Source organism: Pan paniscus, chromosome 18, assembly GCF_029289425.2.
Source record: "Pan paniscus chromosome 18, NHGRI_mPanPan1-v2.0_pri, whole genome shotgun sequence".
In the NCBI taxonomy this organism is placed as follows: Eukaryota; Metazoa; Chordata; class Mammalia; order Primates; family Hominidae; genus Pan; species Pan paniscus.
The window spans coordinates 94,602,322-94,614,449 of record NC_073267.2 but is presented as its reverse complement, the minus strand read 5'-3'; the positions used below and the strand labels follow the sequence as shown (position 1 = coordinate 94,614,449).

Below are 12,128 nucleotides of genomic sequence, written 5' to 3'. Positions count from 1 at the left end.
ACTTTCTACCAAAAATTTAAAAATAAGTACGTGGAGTTATGTTGGTGGAGGTAAACTGGCATCTAAGGTTTCTGTGCACATTTGTTCTTTGAAAATGCCCCTCTGTGGCTATTGGCATATTTATTCAAACAACACATAAGACACCCCTGCCATGTGCCTCCGGAGGCCCTGGAGTGAGCTGGCGGCTGAGACGACAGGACGATCAAGGTTCCCAAGGAGTCTGGGGGTTGATGAACATGGGCAGGTGCACTGTCTGTCTGTGAAGTCCAGGAAGGCTCCCTGGAGGCGGGGGTCACACCAAGACTGCAACAGGTGATACATGACCCAGACCCAGATACATGGTCTGTCTTAGTGTCCAGATCGCTCCTTCTTCCATCCCCATCCCCACTTAGGATGTCCCCTCTCCCCAGCGGGCAGTCAGCCATGAACAGCTGGCTGGGACAACAGAGGACCTGGCTCCTGAGAGGGTCTGAGACCACTGATCTAGCCCACTTGTTCTTCACTCCAGAACCCACCAGCCTGATCCCACATCTACCCCACCCTTCCCTGCCAGCGGAGCCCACCCAACTCTCTGCAAGGCCCCTCGGTCACGGCAAGGCTGCCAGTGGAGCCACGTTAAAAAAAAAAAAAAAAAAGCCTGGGCCACACGAGCATGGTCAGCAACATGGCCCAGCCATGCCCCATCGGGGACATAACTTCTGAAAGCCTGAGGAAATATCCCAAGACATGAGAAACGCTTTAGGCACCAGAAACCTGTGTTATTTATAGTAGCAGAAGTGGAAACATCCTAAATGGGAACCAGTGAAGAAATGGTGGGCGGGCATGATGGTGCATGCCTGTAATCCCAGCACTTTGGGAAGCCAAGGAGGGAGGATTGCTTGGGAGTTTGAGACCAGCCTGGGCAATATAGTGAGATCCCGTCTCTACAAAAAATTTTTAAAATTAACCATGGTGGCATGTGCCTATAGTCCCAGCTACTCGGGAGGCTGAGATGGGAGGATCCCTTGAGTCCGGGAGGTTGAGGCTGCAGTGAGCCAAGATTACGCCACTGCACTCCAGCCTGGGCAACAAAGGGAGGCCATGTCTCAAAAAAAAAGGTGAACTAGGTAGAAAATCGCACCGCCCCAACAGCTCCAGTTCTGAGAGCTGTGGGAGTGGGGGTGAGAAACCTCTAGCACAGTCAGGGGAGCACCAGCAAGACACATGCATGAAGGGGAGACCAGTGGGGGGCAAGGACACAGGAGTAAAGGGTCAAACAGCCCGGGAGGACTGATCCTACCCAGCTGTCCACATTGCAGGTACTTCCCACTATTGAGCTCATTTGGAATATCACGTTGTTTGCTTTTAGTTTCTTGTTCAAATGTCTGTTTTATGTTTTTAGAGTTGGGGTCTCACTGTGTTGCCCAGGCTGGAGTGCAGTGGCGCCATCATGGCTTACTGCAGCCTCAAACTCCTGGACTCAAGCGATCTTCCCATCTAAGCCTCCCAGGCCACAGCCAGGACCACAGGTGCACGTGACCACACCTGGTTAATTTTCTATTTATTTTTTGTAGAGATGGGTTCTCGCTATGTTGTCCAGGCTGATCTAGAACTCCTGGCCTGTGACGGTTAATACTGAGTGTCAGCTTGACTGGATTGAAGAATGCAAAGTATTGATCCTGGGTGTGTCTGTGAAGGTGCTGCCAAAGGAGATTAACATTTGAGTCAGTGGCCTGGGTCTTGGTGGGCACCATCTAATCAGCTGCCATAGCAGCTAGGATATAAAGCAGGAAGAAAAATGTGAGAAGGCGAGACTGCCTTAGCCTCTCAACCTACATCTTTGTCCCATGCTGGATGCTTCCTGCCCTCGAACATCAGACTTCAAGTTCTTTAGCTTTGGGACTCGGACTGGCTTCCTTGCTCCTCGGCTTGCAGACAGCCTACGGTGGGACCTTGTGATTGTGTGAGTTTAACACTCCTTAATAAACTCCCCTATATATATATATCCTATTAGTTCAGTTGCTCTAGAGAACCCCGACGAATACAGATTTTGGTACCAGGAGTGGTTCTAGAGGAACACAATATTAAGGATGGAGTTCTTTCATTGGTTTTAGGGTTTCTGGAGTTGGCTGCTTAATATGATTAGATCCCAAAATGCTAAGGACTCTACTTCTAATAGTATGGAGAACACTGGGAGTCCTTGGCATGAGCTATTTCGAGAGTTATGCACAATAAATGCATTTGACACTCCTGATTCAGCACTCCTGAGAGGGGAGTTCACTGACTCTAGACTTAATACCTCTGACTATATGTGGAGAACCAAGGAACATAATGAAGCCGGTTGGTTGCTTCTAAGTTCACCGGACAAAGTGATGAAAGAAAATGTTGAACTCAGGGATTCTAACTTCCGGCTTCAGAAGCAGATACTGAGCCTCAAATCTGCTAAGATTATCATGAGTGAGTCTTATCTCCTGTAGAGAAAGAGCTGAAACTGTGGAAAAACAGACACAAGCTCTTCTCATGCAAGTGGCTTACCTGCAATGAAGGTGCATGCACAGACACCTCGCTAGGTGTCTACTTATTAAAGTGAGGGCATTGATTGGAAAAGAATGGGGAAGTGTGGGAGGACCCTGCTGAAGCTAGGGACACTGAGCTTGTAAATGCTGATAAACCTTTTTTGCCAGAAGAAACAGGTTCCCCATCCCCAGTAGTGGCAACGTGTCCTCCCCGACCCACGCTGCGGTCAGCCTTTCCACCTTTGTCTGAGGGGATAAACCCTGCACTGCCTGAGGCAACAGTGATGGCCTCCCCTGAGGCAGCTTCCAGGCAAGATAATGTTGATTCTCCTCAGGAGCCAACCCCAACATCCCTGTTTGCTTCTAGACCTATAACTAGACTAAAGTCCTGGCGGGCCGCTAGAGGTGAGGTTCGGAGTGTGACACATGCTACACTCGAAAAGAACTGCTTGAATTTTCTAATGTATATAAGCAGAAATCTGGAGAATAGTCATGGGAATGGATATTAAGGGTGCAGGATAATGGTGGAAGGAACATAGAGTTGAATCAGGCTGAATTTCTTGATTTGGGCCCACTAAATAGGGATTCTGCATTTAATTTAATGTTGCAGCTCAGGGAGTTAAAAAAAGGTTCTTCACTGTTTTTATTTGCTTTATTTGCTTGGTTAGCTGAAATATGGATTAAAAGGTGGCCAACTGTGAGTGAACTGGAAATGCCTCATCTCCCTTGGTTTAATGTAGAGGAAGGGATCCAAAGGCTTAGGGAGATTGGGATGGTAGAGTGGATTAGTCATTTTGGACCTACTTATTCCAGCTGGGAGAATCCAGAAGATACACCCTTGACTAATGCTTTGTGAAATAGATTTGTAAAGGCAGCACCTGCATCTTTGTAATTGCTTTTTTCTGTATGTCAGATCTAACAGTGGGAACCACAGTCACTCAACTACAAAATTTAAATGCAATGGGAATGATTAGATCCCAAGGTGGCAGGGGCCAAGTGGCAGCACTCAACCATCAAAAGTAAGGTGGGCATAGCTACCGTAATGGACAGCAGAGGCAAAGTGGCAATCAGAATAGTCTGGCTCATGTAGAGTCCTGTCATTGGCTAATTAATTGTGCTGCTCCTAGAGGTGAAATTGACAGGAAGCCTACTACATTCCCACTTAATTTACATAAGCAGAAAACTTCCAGATTGAGTGGACAAAAGACTAATTTGAATTATAAAAACAGAGAATCACGGTCCCTCCATCAATTTCCAGATTTGAGCCAGTTTACAGACCCAGAATCCCTTGAATGAAGGGGAGGCTAGGTCCCCTTGAGGAAGGACCCCACTACGCTACTGACAATTTATGCTGTTCATCTTTCTCCCATACTTCCCCGGGGAGACCTCTGGCCTTGTACCAGGGAAACCGTGCACTGGGGAAAGGGAAATGATCAGACATTTTGGGGACTACTGGACACTGGCTCTGAGCAGGTGTTGACTCCAGGGTACCCAAAACATCACTGCGGTCTCCAGTTAAAGTAGGGGCTTATGGAGGTCAGGTAATTAATGGAGTTTTAGCTCAGGTCTGGCTTACAGTGGGTCCCTAGACTCATCCTGTGGTCACTTCCCCAATGTCAGAATGCATAATTGGCATAGACATACTTAGCAGCTGGCAGAACCCCCACTTTGGCTCCCTGACAGGTAAGGGAGGGCTATTATGGTGGGAAAGGCCAAACAGAAGCCATTAGAGCTGCCTCTACCTAGAAAAATAGTAAATCAAAAACAATATCGCATCCCTGGAGGGACTGCAGAGATTAGTGCCACCATCAAGGACGTGAAAGACGCAGGGGTGGTGATTCCCACATCCCCATTCAACTCTCCCATTTGGCCTGTGCAGAAGATAGATGGATCTTGGAGAATGACAGTGGATTATCGTAAGCTTAACCAAGTGGTGACTCCAATTGCAGCTGCTGCACCAGATGTGGTTTCATTGCTTGAGCAAATTAACGCATCTCCTGGTACCTGGTATGCAGCCACTGACTTGGAAAATGCCTTTTTCTCCATTCACGTCCATAAGACCCACCAGAAGTAATTTGCCTTCAGCTGAAAGGCCAGCAATGTATCTTTATTGTCCTAAGCTCAGGGGTATATCAACTCTCCAGCTTTGTGTCATAATCTGATTCAGAGAGAACTTGACTGCTTTCGCTTCTGCAAGATATCACACTGCTCCATTGCATTGAAGACATTTTGCTGATTGGATCCAGTGAGCAAGAAGTAGCAAACACGTTGGACTTATTGGTGAGACATTTGTGTGCCAGAGGATGGGAAATAAATGTGACTAAAATTCAGGAAACTTCTACCTTGGTAAAATTTATAGGGGTCTAGTGGTGTTAGGCCTGTTAAGGTATTCCTTCTAAGGTGAAGGAGAAGTTGCTGCATTTGGCCCCTCCTACAATCAAGAAAGAGGCACAATGCCTAGTGGGCCAATTAGGATTCTGGAGGCAACACATTCCTCATCTGGGTGTGTTACTCTGGCTCATTTATCAAGTGACCCAAAAGGCTGCCAGTTTTGAGTGGGGTCCAGAACAGGAGAAGGCTCTGCAATAGGTCCAGGCTGCTATGCAAGCTGCTCTACCACTTGGGCCATACGACCCAGCAGATCCAATGGTGCTTGAGGTGTCAGTGGCAGATAGCGATGCTGTTTGGAGCCTCAGGCAGGTTCCCATAGGTGAATCACAGCAGAGGCCTCTAGGATTTTGGAGTAAGGCCCTGCCATCTTCTGCAGATAACTACTTTCCTTTTGAGAGACAGCTCTTGGCCTGTTACTGGGCTTTGGTGGAAACTGAACGTTTGACTATGGGTCATCAAGTCACCATGTGACCTGAACTGCCCATCATGAACTGGGTGCTTTCTGACCCATCGAGCCATAAAGCGGGTCGTGCACAGCAGCATTCCATCATCAAATGGAAGTGGCATATATGTGATTGAGCTCAAGCAAGTCCTGAAAGCACAAGTTAGTTACATAAGGCAGTGGCTCAACTGCCCATGGTCTCCACTGCTGCCACCCTGCCTTCTTTCCCCCAGCCTGTACCAATGGCCTCATGGGGAGTTCCCTATGATCAGCTGACAGATGAAAAAAGACTAAGGCCTGGTTCACAGATGATTCTGCATGATACGCAGGCACTACCTGATAGTGGACAGCTGCGGCAGTACAGCCCCTTTCTAGGACATGCTTGAGGGATGGCAGTGAAGGGAAATCTTCCCAGTGGGCAGGACTTCGAGCAGCGCACCTGGCTGTACACTTTGCATGGAAGGAGAAATGGCCAGATGTGCGATGATACACTGATTCATGGGCTGTAGCCAATGGTTTGGCTGGATGGTCAGGGACTTGGAAGAAGCATGACTGGGAAATTGGCGACAAAGAAATTTGGGAAAGAGGGATGTGGATGGATCTCTCTGAGTGGTCAGGAACTGTGAAGATGTTTGTATCCCACGTGAATGCTCACCAAAAGGTGACCTCAGCAGAGGAGGTTTTATTAATCAAGTACATAGGATGACTCATTCTGTGGACACCACTCAATCTCTTTCCTCAGTCACCTCTGTCATCGCCCAATGGGCCCATGAACAAAGTAGCCATGTTGGCAGGAGTGGAGGTTATGCATGGGCTCAGCAACATGGACCTCCACCCACCAAGGCTGACCTGGCTACGGCCACTGCTGAGTGCCCAATTTGCCAGCAGCAAAGACCAACACTGAGCCCTCGATATGGCACCATTCCTCGGGGTGATCAGCCAGCTACCTGGTGGCAGGTTAATTATATTGGACCTCTTCCATCACAGAAAGGGCAGAGGTTTGTCCTCACTGGAACAGATGCTTACTCTGGATACAGGTTTGCCCATTTTGCATGCAATGCTTCTGCCAAGACTACCATCCGTGGACTCACAGAATGCCATATCCACCGTCATAGTATTCCACACAGCATGGCTTCTGACCAAGGCACTCAATTTATGGCTAAAAAAGTGTGGCAGTGGGCTCATGCTCATGGAATTCACTGGTTTTACCATGTTCCCCAACATTCTGAAGCAGCTGGATTGATAGAACAGTGGAATGGCCTTTTGAAGTCACAATTACAATGCCAACTAGGTGACAATACTTGGCAGGGCTGGGGCAAAGTTCTCCAGAAGGCCATGTATGCCCTCAATCAGCATCCAATATGTGGGATTGTTTCTCCCATAGCCAATATTCACGAGTTCAGGAATTAAGGGGTGGAAGTGGAAATGGCATCACTCACCCTCACCCCTAGTGACCCACTAGCAAAATTTTTGCTTCCTGTTCCTGTGACATTACATTCTGCTGGCCTAGAAGTCTTAGTTCCAGAGGGAGGAACGCTGCCACCAGGAGACCTAGCAGCAATCCCATTAAACTGGAAGTTAAGGTTGCCACCTGGACACTTTGGGCTCCTCCTACCCTTAAGTCAACAGGCTAAGAAGGGAGTTACAGTGTTGGCTGGGGTGAGTGACATGGATTATCAAGATGAAATCAGTCTACCACTCCACAGTGGAGGTAAGGGAGAGTATGCGTGGAATACAGGAGCTCCCTTAGGGCATCTCTTAGTATTACCATGCCCTGTGATTAAGGTCAATGGGAAACTACAACAGCCTAATCCAGGCAGGACTACAAATGGTCCAGACCCTTTAGGAATGAAGGTTTGGGTCACTCCACCAGGGAAAAAACCATGACCTGCTGAGGTGCTTGCTGAAGGCAAAGGGAATACAGAATGGGCAGTAGAAGAAGGTAGTCATCAATACCAGCTATAACCACGTGACCAGTTGCAGATATGAGGACTGTAATTGTTATGAGTATTTCCTCCTTCTTTTGTTAAAAACTTGTTTGTGCATATATACACTTGTATAAGAAAATATCTTCATGTTATTTCCTTTTTCCTTCATCATGGGACATAAGATTTATTAACTTCATATCAGCATTTAAGTATTGTTAACTTTATGTCATAGTATTTGGGTTGGGGATTGGTGAGTTTCCAGTTTTACGAAGGATGGTTGTATTATGTTAGGGTAATTATGATCTTCTTATTGTCTTTATTTGAAGATTATGTATGATCTCAGGAGATGTGTATGGGTTCAAGTTGACAAGGGGTGGACTTGTGATAGTTAATACTGAGTGTCAACTTGATTGGAGTGAAGGATGCAAAGCACTGATCCTGGGTGTGTCTGTGAGGGTGTTGCCAAAGGAGATTAACATTTGAGTCAGTGGGCTGGGAGAGGCAGACCCACCCGTAATCTTGGTGGGCACCAACTAATCAGCTGCCAGTGCAGCTAGGATATAAAGCAGGCAGAAAAATGTGAAAAGACTAGACTGACTTAGGTGGCGACTGGGAGCAGCCTCCATCTTTCTCCCGTGCTGGAGGCTTCCTGCCCTCAAACATCGGGCTTGAAGTTGTTCCACTTCCAGACTCGGACTGGCTTTCTTGTTCCTCAACTTGCAGATGGCGTATTGTGGGATCTTGTGATCACGTGAGTTTAATACTCCTTAATAAACTCATATATACATATTTATATATATCCTATTAGTTCTGTCCCTCTAGAGAACCCTAATACATGGCCTCATATGGTCCTCCTGCCTCAGCCTCCCAAAGTGCTGGGATTACAGGTGTGAGCCACGATGTCCAGCCCGTGGCCTATTTTATATGAAACTGTGAATGCTAACGAGGGTGAGCAGTGCGTCTGCATTTAATGCTGTGTCCAGCATCTGCAGAGCCCGGCACAGGAGATGCCCATGGGAAGCCATGTCTTGGGGCAGTGGGGCTCTCCAGGGGCCTGGAAGCCGAGCCTAGACCCTGGAGATGAGGCTCAGCTCATCACGGAGGCGGGAGGAATGTGCTGAGAACGTCTTAAATAGGGCCGGGAGGGGTGACTGACTTCTTTAATTCCCCTGTTTCATGTAATGCTGTCGCATGACTCAGACTGAGGGCAAATTCACTGCAAAAGTGTTGGGAGTAAATTTCTTACCTCGGTAACACAAGTTGTTCCTGCAGCTGCCTCCATAGCTGGGCGGGCACTCAGAGCAGGGCCGGCCATTCTTGTAGGGGGCTTCTCCAATCCAGTTCCCCCTGAGGACAGACCCAAAAACAACCGTCAGAGGGAACCACGACGTGAGGCCTCGGGACTGATCCTCTTCCGAGGCCCACGTGAGTCCCTGAACACCGCCACTGACGGGTCAGGGGGGAAGGTTGTGTGCTGTGGGAAGTGGGAAAGATGGCTGTCCCAGGCCTCTCCCGTGCACAGAGAGTCTAGAGAGCTCCAGAATCCCAGCGATTCTGCAGAAGGGAGCTACAAGATGCCCTTCCACACAGTACCTTTGCCCTGGCTGGCTGTCAGCCCCGTGGCCCCCCTTCCACCAACACAGCTCTGAACACTGTTAGGGCCCCTAGATCACAACACCTTAGTGCTGAAAAGCTGCCAGGACCCCCTTTTAAGCCATTTCTCAAATGTGTAAAGCCAGCCTGTCCCGGAGATGGCTTGCGTTTCCCAGTTTTTACCACACACCATCCCTGGTCTGTGCCTTCACTGCACTCCTCACCCCATCTCCCCAACACCCCAGAAGGGAAGAGCTGGAATTCAATACTTTTGCAGAGGAGGAAACTGTGGCACAGTGAGGTTAAGTGACTTGCCCCAGGTCACAGGGCAAGCAAGTGGCGAGGCTGGGATTTGAACACAGGCTGTCCGGCTCAGAGCCTTAGGCACACTCTACTCTAGGGGCTGGATCAAAGGTCCCTCTTGGATCACAGTTGCCCTCTGCCTCCCTCCGGAGTTCCCAGGGGCAGGAAAACTGGAGGCCGCACCATAGGCTTTCTCCAGGGGCCAGGTAGAGGTGGTGAGCGGAATCCCCAGGCCCTTCCTGCGGCTCCTGGGCTGTGAAGAGCAGGCTCCCCGGGTTGGGCCCCAGGCTGCCAGCATGTGCCCTCGGCCAGCCTCCTCCAGCCCCAGCCTCGGTCTCCCTTTCTGTAAAATGGGGTCACGGCAGCAGGGCTGCTGTGAGACTGAGGGAGTGACCGTGGGGAAGCCCTCGGACCGGCACCTGACTCACGGGGAAGGCTGTGCTCTGAGCGTTGGGGAAATCCACAAGCTTGTGCGGGGAACGCTCTGATGCTTTCCAGGGAAGATGGGGAGGGGCCCTGCCAGTGCTGGCCAAAGACAAACGGCAGGAAACACGCTCTGGGTCTGATGGGCATCCGTCCTTACAAGAGTGGCCTAGAATTTCCCGCGGCCCCAGAAGCACCCTGGCCTCACCGAGGGGCCTGTGGGCAGGGGAGGGACAGTGGGCCGTGCAGTGTGGGGAGGACAGGGCTGGGCACTGTCTGACTGGGCACTGTTATGACGTGCACACAGCCTCTCCCACCCTCTCACACTCCGGACGCAGAATGAGCGTGTCCATGCCATGCCACAAGACATCCCTGCTCAGAAACCGTCTGTTCAGATCCCCGGGGGTCTTCGGGATGACTCCCCCAAAAGGAACATCACCAAGGGACCGAGAGGGCCCAGAGCCCATCCTGTCTCTGGGTGAAGCACAGTAGGTTTCTCACATGATCGTGGCCCTGTCGTGGGTACGTCCCACTGCCCCTGCCAAGTTTCCCCTTGTGTCTACGGTTCTATATTTCCTCAGACAAACCACACCACCGACACTCCCAGCTCAACCCTAACACTCAGGGTTGGCATTGGTGGAAGGCTGACTGGGCACCAGGTCCTGCAGACAAATAATCTCCTTAATTTTTGAGACAGGGTCTTGCTCTGTCACCCAGGCTGGAGTGCAGTGGTGTGACCACAGCTCACTGCAGGCTCAACCTCCTGGGCTCAAGCAATCCTCCCACCTCAGCCTCACAAGTAACTGGGAATACAGGCATGCACCACCACACCCAGCTAACTTTTTGTATTTTTCGTGGAGATGGGGTTTTGCCAGTTGCCAAGGCTGGTCTTGAACTCCTGGACTCAAGCGATTCTCCTGCCTCGGCCAAAGGAGGCTGGGATTATAGGCATGAGCCACCGCACTGGCCAGTCTCCTTAATTTTTGAATAGCACCGTGAAGTACCTTCCCTCACACACAAGGCCCTCTGTGTACACACCCACCCCACCCCTTGTCGGGTTGGGAATCCCCCTCAAGGGATCTGATCCCCCCCCACAGCCAAACTCACCCTCCTCACCCTGGTGCCTGGGACAGTGTCCTGCATAGCCCAGGGGCTCAAGCCCTCTCTCTTAAGACAGAGGCCATGGACAGCACGCAGTAATATGCAGCAGACAAAAGGAAAGAACCGATGATCACGCAACACCACGGGGAGACCTCACCAATGGGATGTTGAGCAAAACACCATTTGGGGGTACAGGGAGTGTGCTGTGTGGCCCCCTTCATGTGAGGTCCCACACCAGACACCACAGACCGATGGGAAAGATGCTAGAATGGTGGTCACTTTGTAGGGCACGAGAGAGCCTCTGGGGCATGGGAGACACTGTCCATATCCATCTGGATGGTAGTTACATGGGTAGAGGGCTATTGCCGTGGACTTTCAGTATGTGTCTCCCCAAATCCCAGTGTTGAAACCCTCACCCACAATGTGACTGTACTTGGAGACAGGGCCTTGACGAAACTAATTAAGGTTAAACGAGGTCAACAGGTGAAGTCCTGACCCAATAGGATTGATGTCCTCATCTCTCACCACCATGTAAGAAAGTGGCCGTTGGTGAGCCAGGAAGAGAACTCCCACTGGAGCCCGATGCTGCCACCCCTTGATCTGCCACCCCTTGATCTGCCACCCCTTGGTCCAGGGGACTTCTAGCCTCCAGAATGGTGAGACATAAAAGTCTGATGTGTAAGCTGCCCAGGCTGTGGCCTCTGTTGTTGCAGCCCCAACAGACTAATGCATGTGAGACTGTGTCGCACTGTATACTTAAGATGAGTATATTTTACCATATGGAGGTTATTCCTTCTTTTAAGGAAGCAGGGGGCAGCTATAGAAGGAAATAATTTCATTTCTGATAGGACCTTCTAGTGTCTATTTTTTATAGAGTCAAGTCAAATGATTCCTCATTCACCACCTGCCACTGGGCCAGGAATTCCACCACCTTGGACCAGTCTGCTGCTCTTGCATGGTGCCTGCGTCCCTCCCAGGCAATGACACACCCGCTGCGCTTATCCATGTGGGCTGCTGAGCCACGCCACGCCACCGCAGGCACACCAGATGGTTTTGAGAGGGCTTCTATTTTTCCTCCCAACCTCAGCGATTCCCCCTTCATCCCACCTTTTCATAACTACTCCTGACCCAAAACAAATAAATGAGGTCATTCCCATTTCATTCAGTCACTGAGCAAACATGCCCTGGGGCCCACTCTACACAGGGCACGGGGCAAGAACGGCGGTGGCCAGCGGCCAGCATGCAAACCTCAGGCCATGAACTGGGGGAGTGACTCTCCAAGAATCAGCACATATTTGTCCCATGAGCAAATGAGTCAAGGGCTGGACACCACACTGATGAGCTGAGCATGCTATAGGCGGAGGAGGCACCATGATCAGGAGGCCACATGTGGACCCTCTTTGGAGGGAAACAGAGAAGCTAGGCTTTGTGTGAACATGTGTTTTCTAGGGT

General features: G+C 50.1%; 1 protein-coding gene across 1 annotated transcript in view; it reads right to left on the bottom strand.

Annotated features, from left to right (window-relative positions):
• CRISPLD2 (cysteine rich secretory protein LCCL domain containing 2) overlaps positions 1-12,128 on the bottom strand; it is an 89,783-nt gene that overhangs the window by 46,560 nt on the left and 31,095 nt on the right. The window contains exon 6 of the mRNA XM_003820859.5: positions 8,503-8,603. Coding sequence (XP_003820907.4) covers positions 8,503-8,603 — 101 coding nt within the window. The remainder of the gene's footprint in view (positions 1-8,502; positions 8,604-12,128) is intronic.